The 16,201-nt window shown below is 50.4% G+C and overlaps 1 protein-coding gene across 1 annotated transcript in view; it reads right to left on the reverse strand.

The window, feature by feature from the left end:
- The window catches only part of UCHL3 (ubiquitin C-terminal hydrolase L3), a 336,557-nt gene that overhangs the window by 15,485 nt on the left and 304,871 nt on the right, over positions 1-16,201 (reverse strand). Inside the window, exon 6 of the mRNA XM_069205275.1 lies at positions 2,250-2,308. Within this exon, the coding sequence (XP_069061376.1) occupies positions 2,250-2,308 (59 nt within the window). The remainder of the gene's footprint in view (positions 1-2,249; positions 2,309-16,201) is intronic.

Below are 16,201 nucleotides of genomic sequence, written 5' to 3' on the forward strand. Positions count from 1 at the left end.
TCAAACACTTCAAAGCTGTACGAAGATGCATTTTTCGACTGTAACTTTCACAATTACACAATGAGAAAAACTTGACCAGGAATTCTCAGTCCAGCTGATACAGATCCTCCTTGTGCACACGGGATTCACTTTATACCAACCAATAACTCAACCTCACTCGTGGGAAAACTACTGGCACTGTCAATGACATCTCATTACAAGAACCTCACTGCAGACAATTAGTTAACCAAGTGTCTTCTACATTTGTGCGTTATCCCAGGATTTAAGGCCACGGTGGACCTGTCATCAACCACAGACATTTTTGAGCAACAAGCACCACAATCAAATGAGTATGACGACAACGAAAAAAACACTTCACAACATCACAGTCTACCAAACTCTTCAAGCCAAAAGCAATGCAAGCACAAAACCATATTAATACTCGCACACCGGACACTTGTAGGCTCAACGCTGGAATGTAATCAGCCTTCAGAACGAACCATGGGACAATATTCGGAGTGGACAATTTTTGAACTGGGCAATTGCATAGGGCTGATCATCAATTCCCTAACATTACACTTGAATGTTTTTTCCCCCCTTACAAGACAAACTATAACTCTGCTACCAGATCAGCTGAAGTATTTTCATTCTTTGCAGGAATCAATGCCCATCGAGGTCAACAGATCTTTGGATCCAGAACAGAGTGTGGCAAACCATTTGCAAAATTTCAATACAAACCAATTTATTTAATCAGTTTGACTCATTTGGCCATACAAGGAAAACTCCATTCAGGAATAAAGTTAAGGGATTTATTACAAACTCAAAGTCAGGTAAACAACTCTGAAGACAAAATTATACAGATACAGAATCACCAAGGGTTGCCCAAGATGACAAAATAGATTCAGGCATACTAACACTGATAAAAACTAAGCATTCAAAAAGAAAAATCCATAACAAATATCAAAATCAATTGTGATATAGAAATCAAACATTGCTCAGGCTTAGCAAACATCAGTAAGTTTCAAATCATAAAAGTTATAGTTTTCAGCTGGGAAAAGGGACTCTATTTTTCAACATCAGTGAATCCTCCCAAGTCTGTCATGGGAATATCGTCCATCCATGTGGCTCCACGCAAGTTTGAAACAATTTTATACAACAGCAGTCCATGTCCCACGATGTACTACATTCAAGGACATTGTTGCACTACTCTCTACATCTAAAACAATAGGGGTCCGTTACCAAAGCTTGTCTTCCCGTGGGAATGAAAGCTCACGTTAAAGAATGAATCGGCATTTCCTGCACAATCTCAAAATATAGCTTAGCAGGTCTCACTTAGGCTAACGCAAGAAAGATTCTATCAAGACACTGAATTACTATGTTCTTATAAACACATGTAATATGCAAACTTTTGAATTCAACATTGATAATACTTAATTGATATGCATGTTACATTCATTTTAAACGGGAAAAGGCTCTGTTAATGCATTTCAATTGATAGAACGCAGAACTGCACTTCTCTTTTTGCACACATATTTAAATCGTTAATCATTAGAAATTCAATATCGTTTCAATACATTCAATTAGTCTAAAGTCTAAATTACATCATCAGTTTAATCCTTTTAATATTTATTTTAATTCAAATACCTTCTATGTTGAACTCTATAATATAAACAAATGCAAATTAACAAAGATGTATCAGTGCAGCTTCTCCGATCAAACCATTAGTGATTTGTTTAACATAAGCCATAAACTGTCACAAATGGATGACTTTTGTGACATGAGGGAGAGAACTAAAATTTAAATACATCATGCTCAAACCAGCGTCGCTCCCTTCCTTTTGCTCTGTCTCTCTCCCTCTGTACCCTTCTTCCTCTCTTGAAACTTCACTGACCTTGCTTTAATTAGCCCTGGGGAGCTGTGAAAAGGGGCTTCAGCGGCCCTAGACTCTGAAAAGCACCCTTCAAAGGCTCCAACCCACTGGGAAAATGCCAGAGGAATCAAAGGCCATTTGGGCACTCCTCGCTTAAATCAAGCTCATGGATCAAAAAATACATGCAACAGGATGAGTGCTGATATTTGCAGTGATGCCCACTGTGGTATGCAGGCCTACATTCTTTAATGTGCATAACACTATGCCACATTGTGCAAACTTACCCCTCTTCGACAATACTTTTGCAATATTTTCCCAGAGGACAGCCATTCTTTTAAAGCTGGTACTGACAATCATTTAAACAGTCATTACACTTGCTTAATTGGTTTTACGTTCTTACCTCCAACAATCTGTCACTGCTAGTAGAGCCATGGTTTACAGGAAACGGTTTGCGTCCATCTATGTAGAAAAATAAAAAATAAAAGGTCAACAAAATCCATTTGAATACTTGCTTTCCTATAGCTCGGACATAATTATAATGATAAGAAATGTTTTCCTCATCAAACTTAGAGGTTTTAATACAATGTCAATATCCAAGTCACTTCACATGCAAGTAACAAAAAACGGTCCGATGCAGAATGATAGTAAGTGTCTCTTAAGGTACAGCAAGATTCCTTCAGACTGACAGACTACGCAGATGTTTGTTTAAACGTTTTCTGAAAAAAGATGCAGGAGGAGCAGAATGGTTAGAGATGGGAGGTTATTATTTCAGGGGCAGAGAGCAAGCAGTGAGAAGGAACAAAGGCACAAAGAAGCACATGGACGCTGGGAGTAAGAAGGGAAATCATGAAATGAACGAAGAAAATGGATTGGGGTAGATAGAAAAATTAAAGAACATAGATAACATGGAGCCAGGGAGTGTTAACATTAGAAAATGATACAAAGATAATGGAATCCAATCAACTTTCTTTATTGGTACGGTTTTGTGCAAAGTTATTTAGTTATTACGAAAACATAAAAAGGCTTTTATTGCATCTCTGACCTAACTATAATTACACAGCGTTATCACCACCTCCTCTGTAAAATATGCAACTGTGTAGAGCGCAATACGATATTTAATACCATTGCTGTGTCTGAGATGGGACCGTGATAGGCGAAGCCTCGAGTGGGACATGTTCTGCCTCCCCGCCCCCAGTGATATAGCATATTGCAATCATCAGACCTTCATGTATTCTTAGTGTCATGGAACAAATCAAAACTATCGAAAATTAGAACACTGGAATGTAGGAGCTCCATTAAAAATAGTGGAGTGCCCCTGGCTGCTAAGTGTTGGTAGAAGCCAGGAGCTCTAACATTTCAATGTTTTTGCTCACAGCCGCTACTGTGAACAAAGGCCTCATGCTGCCCGAGGGAATTTCAATCCCCTCCGCTCCCTGAGTCCTTTGTTTTTTTTTTATTAGAACATTCTGCACTCTAGTGGCAGAATATTCTAATAACATTATAGCCCTCAGCTAGGCTATACTGGCATTTAAGTCCTGCTCCATTGTTATGGCCCTTGCCTTCGTCTCGGGCGTTTAACGCTGGAGTGGGCCTTTAATGGCCAATATAGATGGCCAGTATAGCCCGCTATGATGGGCTAAAAGGCTATATAAGTTGGCAATTTCTGAAATAGGCTGACAAATATTCAAGAAAGGCATTCAAAAGCAGTTGGAGTGGTTAAATATATTTATGGATCAAATCTGTTTATTATTTTAAAAATATGAACATACAAAATACAACACATCTCAGGACAGTAGATGAAGTATATCGCTCCAGCAAAGACCCCCAACCCCATCGACAGAGGTTCCCCCTATTAACCCCAGAATCGCTCTGAAGGGGCCCCTCCCCGACCCCCATTCCGCAATCCGGAGAGTAGGCTGGCAGCGTCCAATAGACTGTAAGGTTGCGAGTCCCATAAGAACGAACCACCCAAACATAAAAATAAACATACAAACAATGCTTCCCCTCCAGAGTTCAAATCATCTCACTGTCTCTCCACTCCTCTACCCCCTCCCCCTCTAACTCTGGCCCTCCCAAATCTCTCCTCGCAGCACTCTTACCCAAGTTCAAGTCAATCGCAAAACGCTCAGATAGGCCGGACATGTCAGCTCAGTGAATTCTGAGGATAGGATCTGAAGGAATGGCTTCCATAATACACTCAAATCCCCCATTCGCTTCTGGGATGCCAGGGTGAGTTTCTCCATAGCAAGGATAAACCAAAGTTTCTGGAGCCAAGCCACCAGCGTCGGGACCCTGTTCCCCAGAGAGCTAGAATCTGCTCAACGCCGCGTTAAGCGCCAGGGCCATTTGCCTCTCCCTTAACGATCTTAGAGGAAAAGTAAGAGGATTGGGTAACCCAAGTATAATATACAATGGGAATCTTGGGATTTCAGTGTTAAACGCTGTATCAATATCATCTAGTATGCTTCCCCAGTAGCGGTGCAGCTTGGGACAGTGCCAAAGCAAGTGCACCAGGAAACCTGTCGCTCCGCATCCCCTCTAACACAGGTCTGATTTAGTAGGATTCCATGCGTGGATACGCTCTGGAGTGTAATACCAGTAGTAGGCCACTTTATATGCTGTCTCTGTTCCCGCTGCATTATAGGCTGTGTGGTGTGTTCTATAGAATATACTGGCCCACTCCTCATCTGTAAGTTCCCTCTCCAGCTCCCTCTCCCACCTCAGCTGTCCCCTAGACTTGGGCGGACACGTCTCCCCCTGCAGGAGTCGATAAAGTTCTGAAATGACGCCCTTATCGTTCTTCTTTAGCAACAACCATTTCTCGAATGGTGTAAGGGGCCTATCTATTAATGCTCTATTAGCTGGCAAGAGGGCCCAGTGCCGGATCTGATAGTACATCAATCTATCTGCCTCCAGCAAGCCATACATCTCTTTCATCTGATTAAAGGACAAAACACCCTGTTCATCAAAGAGGCTTCCCACTCTCTTACAGCCCCCCTCATACCAGCGTTGTAAGCCCTCTACATTGAGTCCAGGCTCAAAGTCAGGACTCGCACCAATGGGAGTCATCGGGGAGGGAAACGACATCAGCCCCGCACAACAGGCCACCGCGTCCCATATTCGCATTGTTGCTCCTGTGACCGGGGAAGAATAAAGTCCTCCTGCCCTGTGCCGACGTCGGAGCCAGGGCTCCTTCCAGATATGGGAGCCCGCTACCGCTTGGTCCATAAAGCACCAATGTTTCTCCGTAAGTGGGCGACTCCACTCTAAAAGAAAGCGCAGGAGCGTTGCCTGGAAATATCGCAAGAAACACAGAATCGCCAGCCCCCCCCCCCCCCCACTCTTAGGACGATATAAAACCTGTTGCGGGAGACGCGCTGGTCGGCCCTCCCAAATAAACCTCAGAACCGCTGATTGTACAGTAGCAATCGTCCGAGGGGGTGGGGTCAGTGAGAGCGCCTGAAACACATATAATATGCGTGGTAAAATAGTCATCTTGACCGCCGCCACCCTGCCTAGCCAAGACAGCTTGTGCCTCCCCCACAGTTCCAGGTCTCGCTGTATCTCGCGAACCACTTCGCGTAGTTCAGGCTCGCTGTCTTCGCAGCAGACGTCGCCAGCTCAATCCCCAAATAGGAAAGACGCGAAGACGACCACTGAAAGGAGTATCTAGCTCTCAATTCTTGTTCATGCTCCGAATGCACCAACAGACTTAGGATCTGGGATTTCTGCATGTTCACCTTAAATCCCGAAACCTGGCTAAACTCCGCTAGTATCTCCATAAGCGAGGGCAACGAGGTCCTCAGCTCCGCAATAGTAAGGATCACATCATCTGCATAGAGGGTAATGAGATGGTGGTCCCCGCCGAATTTCACACCAGAAACTAAAGGGCTGTCCCGCAGACGTTGCGCTAGAGGCTCCATATATAGCGCAAACAAGAGGGGGGAGAGCGGGCATCCCTGTCTAGTCCCATGCTCAACCGGGAACGGCAAGGAGAGCACGCCATTAACTCGAACCGCAGCCCTAGGGGACTGATAGACGCATCGGATCCAGGACCTAAACCCAGGACCTAAACCCAGGACCCAGGCCAAAACGCTCCAGCACCTGAAAGAGTTATGGCCAATGAACCCTGTCAAACGCCTTTTCGGCATCTATAGACAAAAAGAGCGCTTCCCTACGAGATCGACCTATTTTATCTAACAAATGCAGAAGCCGCTTCGTGTTGTCACCACATTGTCGGCTTGGGATAAAACCAGACTGATCCGGATCGATAAGACCCGGCATATAAGGGTTGCGGCGACACGCAAGGATCCCGGTGAACAGCTTGGCATCAATGTTCAGGAGCGAAATCGGCCTATATGAAGCGCACTCTTCTGGGTCTTTGCCCGGTTTATGTATAACAGCAATGGTAGCGTCCAACATACTAGGTGTCAGGGCACCCGTCGTCTGGAAGGAATTAAAAAGCGGCACAAGGAGCGGGGCAAGCTCCGCGCAGAAGGTCTTATAAAATAATGCCGTAAACCCGTCAGGGTCAGGGGACTTCCCGACCTTTAGGCGCGAAATAGCTGATATAACCTCCTCTGCTCTTATCGGCTGCTCCAACAGGGATGCCTCCCTCTCCCTAAGAGGGGTGACTGCTATGCTCTCTAGATAGGAATCTAGGGCCACATCGTCCCGCCTATCCGCCGTATACAACCCCCGGTAGAACTCCGCAAAGGCTTCTGCAATCTGGTCGCTCGTATGGGCCTCCCCTATAGAAGGAGAACGGATTTGTTTTATCGCCGACGCCGCTCGTTGCGCTCGTAGCCGATGCGTCAAGAGCTTTCCGCATCTGTTGCTCCCAAAATAGTATTTATGCTTAAGTCGCACTACCGCATACTCCGCCCTATCCCAATCCAGTCGTTTCAGCTGCTGCCTCACCTTCTCCAACTCCCGCCAAATTCTAGGTGTGCCGGTGGATTTATGGGAGCGCTCCGGTACAGCCACTTTCTGCTCCAACTTCTCCCTTATCTCCCTCCTCGCCTTATTGTCTCTTGCAGACAGTGCCATTACCTCACCCCGTATCACAGCTTTTAGAGCCTCCCACACAGTCTCCAAGGACGTGCTGCCATCGTCATTGAAGCTAATGTAGTCTAAGATCGTGCGCCGGAGCAACTCCACCACTGTCACACTCTGGAGCAAGGAGCCCCTAAAGCGCCAGTTCGGAGTACCTACCCGACCGACGTCCATGGCAAGCTCTACAGTAACCGGAGCATGATCGGTCGAGGCCCTAGGCTCAATCGTGGCCTCCCTGACTCGGGGCATAAACTTGTGTGAAGCAGGGAAAAGATCGAGCCGTGCATAAGTGCTGGACGCTGCTGAATAAAAGGAGTAATCTCGGAGCGTGGGATGTAACTTCCTCCATACATCCTCCAACCTACATTCAGCCAGCCACTGATGTCCCGCCTCAGATAACGCCCCTGCCTGCCCAAAGCGTTGGGCAGAGCGATCAAGCTTATTGTCCATCACCAGATTAAAATCTCCGCCTACCAAAATGGCACTGTCCGGCGAGCTAAGGATCGGGGAAACCACCTGTTTCAGGAAGGCCTCCTGCTGGGCATTCGTAGCATAGAGAGAGGCGATAGTGAAAAGGAAGGGACCATGCCTTACTCTAATAGCCAGAAACCTCCCTTGCACCTCGTGTACCTTCCCCACTATTTCCCCAGGAAAGGTCCTTGAAAGCAATATTGCCACCCCAGCATGCTTCGTGGCTGCAGAAGACCAAAGCTGTCTAGGGAACCACCGCGAACACATGCAAAATGTGTCCTTATGCAGCAGGTGCGTCTCCTGTAATAAACAAATATGACTCCCAGATTTCTCTAGCCTCGACAATATTGCCAGTCGCTTGGTCGGGCTGTTAAGCCCACGGACATTCAAAATTTGCCAAGGTGGGAAGGAGATCCATGGAGGAGCCAAGGCCCAGAGCAGCACCTCAGCCACTCCAGTTCACACGGCAACACCGTTGTAATCCATAAACGCCAGACTCGCAGGGAAGCATACCAACATATAACTATAATGCACAACAGGTGCTCAAAGCAAAGAAGTCCTCTCTCACACATCACAAAGAGGAAAAGAGGAAAAGTCACAGCAGGGCCGTAGAACCACACAGATTCGTTCACCAAGTCCATCGACTCCGCCGCCCAGGCCTCGCTATAAAGGCCTAAATCCCGCAAAGAGCAACCCACAGCCGACCAGTAGCTCCTCGTCTCTCATTGCCTAGGTACTTGTCCCGGCTGCCACACTGCTCACTGCCGATTTACGCTCCAAGATCTCCTCCGACACAGTAGGGCGCCGCTGATTTCTCTGTCTCTCCTTCCTCCGCCAACGCGGGCGAGTCCCGTCGGTAGGCCCCAGCTTCATGTCCAGGCCCTGGGTGTCTCCCTCCAGACCCAGTATCCTGGTCGCCTCCGCCAAAGATTTCACCTGGCGGAGCTGCTCCTCCCAACGGAAGACAAGGCGAAACGGGTGGCCCCACGAGTACGACACAGCATGTGCTCGTAAGTGCTCTGTAATATGTTTAAGCTCACGCCGCCACTGCAAGGTCCGGATCGAAAGGTCCGGATATAATTGGAGCTGATGTCCTCTAAAATGGACCTGCGGGAGGTTGCGCGCTCGCTGCAAGATGCTTTCTTTCAGTGCAAAGTTGTGAACACACGCCAAGATGTCCGGCGGGCGATCCCCAGTTCCACCAGATCGGCCCACACGATGGACTCTGTCCAGGATGATCTCCCGAGATTCCTCCGGGTCGAGGATAGATCGGAACAGCGCCACCACAAAATCTCCAATGTCCTCCTTCTCAGCCCCAATCGGTACCCCTCTAATGCGGATGTTATATCTGCGCGACCGATTCTCCAGATCCTCCACCGCATCTGAAGGGAGTCCTGCTGCTCCCGCAAGCGAATAACCTCCTGCTGCAGGCCCGCCACCTCTTCACCATGGGCCGTTTCCCCATCTTCAACCTGCGTCACCCGCTCACCTAGGGAGGTAAGTTCAACTCGTAATTCCTTAACCTCCTGAGATATGTCTTTGCGGAGTTCCTGTAAGTCGCTGCGGAGAGCTTCAAACAGGGAGGTAAGGAAAGCCTTCGTAACAGGGCTGCATCGTCCTCTGCTGCCTCCCCACTTGCCTTAGGGGGCTTCGCGGACGGTAGCTCCTCAGGGGCCCCTCCTGGGGCTGGACGTCCCCCAGTAAGCATGTCTCTCACCGACTGGTCCCGCTTGGTCTTGGAGGTCGCCATCCCCTCTGCCGTTTAACTGTGGAGACACTGGAACCCCAGTCGGACCTCTCCGCGCCGCTACTGGGGGTCGTGTTCTTCTGGCCGCACACTCCTGCTAGTGGGCGTCGACCTTTCACGCTGAAAGATGCCCCGCGGGCTTCGTCACCAAGCAGTCAGTCTCAGCTTTATATAAGGCCACCGCGGGCCGATCGCACCGCCGACCAGTGGCCAGTCTCACTCCGTGCCCCCAAACTCCGCCAGCACAGTCCCCTGCAGCCTAGGCACAGCTCTGCCCGCTCACCGTCGTCCCTAAGGCCTCTCTCCAGTAGGCCCACCAGGCGTGTACTGCTGCTCTCAATTCCAGCACCCAGCACCGCGCTGGGCCCTCGCCGCAGGCTCTTCTCACCGGAGGGTCACGGCCCTCACGAAGTGCGCCTCCGCGCTCCGTCGCCCAGCCAGCGGGTCACCGGGCTCCAGGCCCACACCACGGCAGGGATCACAGCCCTCCTCCTTCGTTGGTCGCGGCACCAGCCCAGGATGCGCCACTTCCGCGCGCGATGGCCCGGCCGCGGGCGTCTTCAGTTCACCCGGATGCCTCCGGGCCCCGCCACGTCAGGCACCCCAGCCGGGCCCCACGGGCCCCCAGCTCGGGAGTCCCCAGGCAGATTTAGAGGCCCGGGCGGCAGAGCTCCGACCAACGCGTCCGCTCACGCCGCCATCTTGGCCACACCCCCGGTTAAATATATTTAGGATACGACTTATATTTAATCACGGTATTAAAAAGTAATGCCAGCATGTAAAAATATAAACAAAACATAGTCAATCATGAGCACACTGAAGTGTATATTAGATTATATTCGGTATATATTATACTATATATATTATATTATGAAAATGTCGAAAGTTAGATCATTGCTAAGGTGTCATTATCCAGTAGTTCTTGAGAACTACAAAAATGATTACCCTGTAACAGTAATGTAATCTTATGGTGTCTGATAATCTTCATCTCTAAATTCATTACTATTTTCAATTTATGGTGACCCTTCTGCCTACTGGCAGGACTTGAATGTGCTTTTAACATTGTTAATATTGAGTTGAGCGCCGGTACAACATAAGAAGGAGTAGGCTGTAGAACTTGTGCTTCCATTCATGTACATATGTCAACCGTCACCAGTCGGTTGTTTTTAAAAACTGCATTTAATTGGTTTAGATTAACAAAACAATAGAACTATACAGTGCTAAATTACAGTCACAAGCTTGTTGGTACCCCACATACAGGAGGGTATTATTTTCTTTCTTTCTACTGATCTATGCGTAGTTGTCAGATGAACCAAGACGACAAACTCAGCCTTCATAAAAGCATACATTTATATAACACTCAGTCGAAAAAAATAGACAAGGGTAACCACCCAGTCCTCCCTCATCCTTTTCCTTCAGCCGAAGATTGAGAGACCTAATCCGCATCCTCTGAGAACTGATTCAGTAACAGTGCCAATAGTAGTACCTCATCAGATGCTCTATCATCATAATGTGCAATTTTCGTGCGCTGTTCCTCAGCCACCATCCACTCCAGTAGGTCTCTCCTCCAGTGGTCCAGCAAGGGCGTCGTAGTGACCAACCAGTAGATTGCCACCCAGCATTTCGCCAAATGAAGGGCCATCTGTAAGAGTCTGTAGGGTATCTTTCGGCTTCAAGGCCGCACCACCACACCCAATAGGCAGGCCAGCGGCATCAATGGGCTTTGTACCCTGACGGCTGTCTCATTCCATGACACCAATTGTTTCCATACGCCCAAATCTCAATGTACTCCCAAGGCAAGTGTAAAAAGCAGGCCCTGCATTTACCAAAGCGTGTGCCCTTGGCACCTCTAGAGGGGTTTATCTTGTTCAATTGATACAGAGTAGTGACCGTGCAATGTAAAAAGTGAACATGCAGCAACTTGAATCTCTGGTTACAAGACACTACTTGCACAAGGGAGGCCGACCACTCCCAATCAGAATTTGAGATTGGCTCTCTCAGCTCCCTCTCCCAGGTCCCCGTGCTGCCTGCTGTTTATGGTGCATGTCTTTCCTAAGGCTTTTATAGAAAAGTGTTACAAGATGTCACGTATCTCCCCAACCAATTAGACCATCCAGGGCCTCGGAGGCATGAGGCACCCCTGGAAACCCACTCCATATCTCCTATGTAACACTCTCCAGCTTAGCATAGTGTAAAAAATGGTCCCGCCCTATCCCAAATGTGTCCTGGGCTTCCTGAAAGGAGATAAAGGTCTCCCCTGGATAAATATCGCCTGCAGTTTGACACCCTCCGGCCCTTCACTGCTCCAGTCACATGTCATCCTCTATGCCTTGAAAGGAAGCTAGATCCCACAACTGTAGTTCCAAACTGAAGGGAGTTCTGCACAGGCTTTTCTGAACCACTTTCTCCCAAACATGCGCTGTGTGCTTTGGCACATATGGAACTGGTGGTCTGGTCAAACCCCTTGCATCAGCAGTGGGGGCAAGGTAGCTCCACCCATCAGAGTCCCCATCAACCATTTCTCCCAGTTGTGAGAGTCCTTCAACCCCTTTGCTGAATGCTGCAGATGTGCTGCAAAGTAGTGTACCTGTAAATCCTCCAAGTCCCTCTTAAGTGCTGCCAATGCCACTCTGCTGTGCTTGCCCCCCCACAGGAGAGGGATTAAAAGCCTGTCCTATCTGTAGAAAAACCTATCCCTCAATGGGAACAAGGAATTCTGGATCAGGTAAGAGCAGCATGGCATACACACCATTCTCGCTATGGCAGCCCTGCCTATTACAGATATGGGAAGCCTGTTCCAGAATTTGATGGATTGTTCGAGGCCTAACAGGACTTTATCCACGTTCTTGCTCTGGTATTGGACCTCAGTATGCATGACCCAGAACCCCAGGTACCTGAACCCCTCCATCTCCCAGCAAAGACCCACCTCTGGTAACAGATGCAGCTGTCATCCAATCAGGGCTCCCAGAAGAAACAACAGCGACTTGCAGGTATTAACCTTCAGGCCAGAAACCTCACCAGATGCACTCATCAAGTTCAACCAGAGCAGAATTGACTCTCCAGGGGAGTGCACATATACCAATGCATTATCTGTGTACAATGATATCACATGAGTGGAGTCTCCCACCTTAATCCCCTTGGAGTAATTTCCCTGCACAGCAGCAAGGCCAAGGGCTCACTGCCAGCACGAAGAGCAAGGCTGAAAGGGAGTACTCCGGTCGAGCGGTCGAGCGGTCGAGTGCCCCTGCCCAGAGTCCATGTCTCAGGAATCTCACTCCCCACTCGGATACGTATGCTGGGTTGGGTATATGAGGAGCCGGATTGAAGCACAGATACTTGGATCGAATCCCATACCATGCAATACGGCCATCAGGTATCCCCACAATACCGTATCAAATGCCTTTTCCAGGTCAAGAGAGGCTAAAGCCAACTCCCCTTTTCTGATCAAGGCAGTAGGTAACACGAGAGTCAATTCACGGTGGTACGGCAAAAAGCCGCACTGGTCCTCACGAATCAGGTCGCAAAACACTCTCTGTAGCCTGGTCACTATTTTTTAAAAAAAAAATTTTTTTAACAAAGGACCTTAATATCAGTGTTGAGCATAGTGAAGGGCCTGCATGAGGAAGGGTTCTCCGGGTTTCCCCCAGACTTCAGCATTAAGCAGATTATCCCCTCTCACATGGTTGGCAGCAGGATTCCTTTACCCTTCACCCGTATAAAGATTTCCAGTACTTTTTTCTTAAGACTAGCAGAGTAGGCCTGATGAAACTCTGCTGGGTACCTGTCTCCGCTGGAGCTCTGGATCTATTGAGAGCTTTCAGGGCCTCAGTCAACACCTCTACAGAGAGGTCCATCTCCAGTTCCCCCACCAGGTCCAGGTGCAACGGGAGCAGCCCAATTCTAGTCAGATAACCATCAATTTCATCCTCTGAGTTTTGTAGGCCTGCCCAATAAATCACCTTAAAATGATCGAGCAGGGCTGGCAAAATGTCCTTGCGCCAGGACTACAAATGCCCTCACACGTCCCTAATGTTCAGAATGGGTGGTAAGTTTGACTCATGTCTGAGGATCCAGGCCAGAAGTGGTCTAGATTTGTCATCCTCCTTGTGCAATAATTGTCTGTAGGATATGAGTGAGACTTTATCTAACGTATCCCAGAGTGACTGGAGCTCTCTGTGCACCCCTAGAGTCTATGTGTGTGGACCTCTGAAGAGAACACCTCTCATTGCTGGAATTCAGCTAGCTTCCCCTTGTGCACCTTGAGTTCCTCTGTTAGTTGCCTTTGGACCCCGCAGACTGTCCCTATACAGTCACCCCTGATCACTGCTTTAAGTGCCTCCGTTTCAACTGCTCTGATTTCCTACTTAATGGCGAGGTAAGACTCCAGTGCTGTCGCCAGCTCTGCCCAGCAATCAACATCCGCAATGAGGTCAGAGGGCATACGCCAGGCCCTGAACCCAGCTGGACTATTCCTCCAATCCAAAGTCAGCAGTGTAGGGCAGAGGTCTGAAAGAAACCTGCTCAAGTGTCTCACTGTAGTTAGCGGAGAAGAATCTAGCCCTTCCACCAGGAATCGATCCAGCCTACTATAGGTGTCATGGGTCTGTGAGTGGCTGGAGAGCTCCCGTCCCTCAGGGTGCAACGCATGCCAACCATCAATCAGATCAAGGTTCTGCATCCCTATGTTAAGGGAGCCCACCATCAAAGGGTTGGTACTACCTTTTAGCGGGGGCCCGTCCACCCTACCGTCGAGGATACAACTGAAGTCCCCAACCCATATTACAGGGGCTCCCATGCCATACCCAAACAGGTCCTGAAGACCCTCATATAAATGCCAATTGTCCACATCCGGAGGGGCCGATGGAATAGAATGCCGTAAATCGAGCCAGTTGACGCTTAAGCCTGGGCGATGTGCTGGGGGCCGGCCCTGGATGCTGCTGGGCCCCCGCTGTGGATTTGAAGACCGCAGAGGATTGAGCCGGGCCCGATTGACGGGGGAGGAGGCAGGCGGCCCCTCCCCTCGCCTGGAGCCATGGGCCACCGCAGAGGTGGAGCGGACGGCCCGGGTGCATCGGGGGACTTTGCTTGGGTCTCCCTGCTGCAGTACTGGAACTGAGATGGACGGCGGGGCCCGTGGGCCCTGGGGGGGCTCTGCCCCGAGAGGAAAACCTGCAGGGAAGCCGGAGAGGCGGGAGCGGCCCTGGATAGCACTGGGGCCGGCCCGTGAATGAAACGCCTGGCCCGGGCGGGGCACAGCAGAGAAGGATTGGCGGCGCGGCCCCCGGGTTGGGAGAGGGCCGTCTGACACGCCAATAGAGAGGGGCAAGTGACCCCAAGAACAAAGTGAGCGGCGATGGACCCTGCTGCCTGGGGACCCCTGTGGGCCCCTCCGGACCTCTGAGGGGCTGAAGGAGGCCATTGCAGGAGGAGGAGACTTGGCCCTTCCTTGGACAGGAGCTGGCCCGCGACCGCACTGGGCAGTAACTACTGAATGCCGGACTGGAAGGAGGCCGCCCCCCTAGTGAGATTGAGCTGGAGCAGAGGTTAAATAGTGAGTGGAGCTGGCGATTGAGGAAGCACACCCCACAAAGGAACAAAGGATTCACTGCCTGGCGGGGGAAGACCATTGAGCGCCCTGGGTGCCTCGGAGCGCCGACGACCCCTGAGTGAGTGCACTGTGGATGGGCGCCTGGAGGAACTGAGCTTGTGGTGGTGGAGTACGCCCAGATGTGATGCTTTCTTCATAGAGGAAGCACTGAAGAGGGGGTAGCTACCTCGTGAGGGGTGGTGACCGAGCCGCGGCGCACCTCTGGCCCCAAGTGGTGGAGTGTGGCCCTGGACATGCAACGAGCGAAGGAACGGGTGAGTCGACCGGGGCTGAAGTGAGTGGCCGTCAGCCACGGACCGACATCGTGGAGCCCCCCAATCCCGTAACTGGAAGCTGGTGATAGCTGGTGGGGTGCCTGGGGCCCGGCTTGGGGCCGCGGTGAGACCCGTGGGTACCAGAGTGTGGGGACACGGAATGAGAAGAGCATACGATAACACTCAGGCCCTCTTTCTGGGCCTCTGGGGTACGACCCTTTGCTCGACCGATGCCCCCCAAGGGCCGACACAAGAGCAGAACCATGGACCCCACGGCGCCGCCGGGTACCGGGGGGGGGGCGGACCTGCAGAACCAGTCACAACTCAAAGTCCAAGACACCCTAGACAAGATACTCGGGGCGATAGAAGACACAAAGACAACACTGCAGCGCGACATCAATCAAGTTGCGGAGGAGGTGGGTCTTCTGAGGGCAGATCACCATCAATTGGTAGACAGAGTCAAAGAAATGGAATCCGCATTGGCGGATATCATGCCAAAGCAGAAAGACGTGGCGGCCGAGGTGACTTCCCTTGTTAACAGAGTGGAACGACTTGAACAGAGAGCCGAGGATGCGGAGGGGAGAAACAGGAGGAACAACATGCGTGTGGTGGGTCTCCCGAGGGGGCAGAGGGAGCGAACATGGTTGAATTTCTGGAGAAATGGTTGAGTGAGGTGATCGTGTCTGGGTGCCTGACCCCCTTCTACACGCTGGGGCATGCACATCGGGTGCCGTTGAGACCTCTTGCCCCTGGCAGAACTCCCCGCGCTGTGATTGCCAAACTTCTGCACTACAGGGATAGAGACATCCTCTTGCAGAAGGCCAGAGAGATGGGACCGTTTAAAGTAGCGAATGGTGAGGTGACGCTATACCCGGACTTCACACTGGATGTCCAGAACAAGCGAGCTTCATTCCTGGCAGTTAAAAGGGCCCTACGTGACAAAGGGATCCAGTATTCGCTGCTTTATCCAGCCAGGTTAAGAGTGATGATGGAGGGGAAGACCACGTTCCTCCAGTCCCCGGAGGAGGCATGGGATTGGCTCGAAAAGCATGGATCCCAAACGGTGCGACCCGTACGAGAGGACCCGGCTGGGAGCAAGGCTCGCCGGGCCCCGAGGGGACGGAGACCCAGAGATCGACATCGACTGGCGCCAACACAAACACAGAAAGAGAGGGGCAGGAGGGCGGCCCTTGAGGCGGCAGCCCGTGCGGGCGGAG

The sequence above is a fragment of the Pleurodeles waltl genome, chromosome 8, assembly GCF_031143425.1.
Source record: "Pleurodeles waltl isolate 20211129_DDA chromosome 8, aPleWal1.hap1.20221129, whole genome shotgun sequence".
NCBI classification, from domain to species: domain Eukaryota; kingdom Metazoa; phylum Chordata; class Amphibia; order Caudata; family Salamandridae; genus Pleurodeles; species Pleurodeles waltl.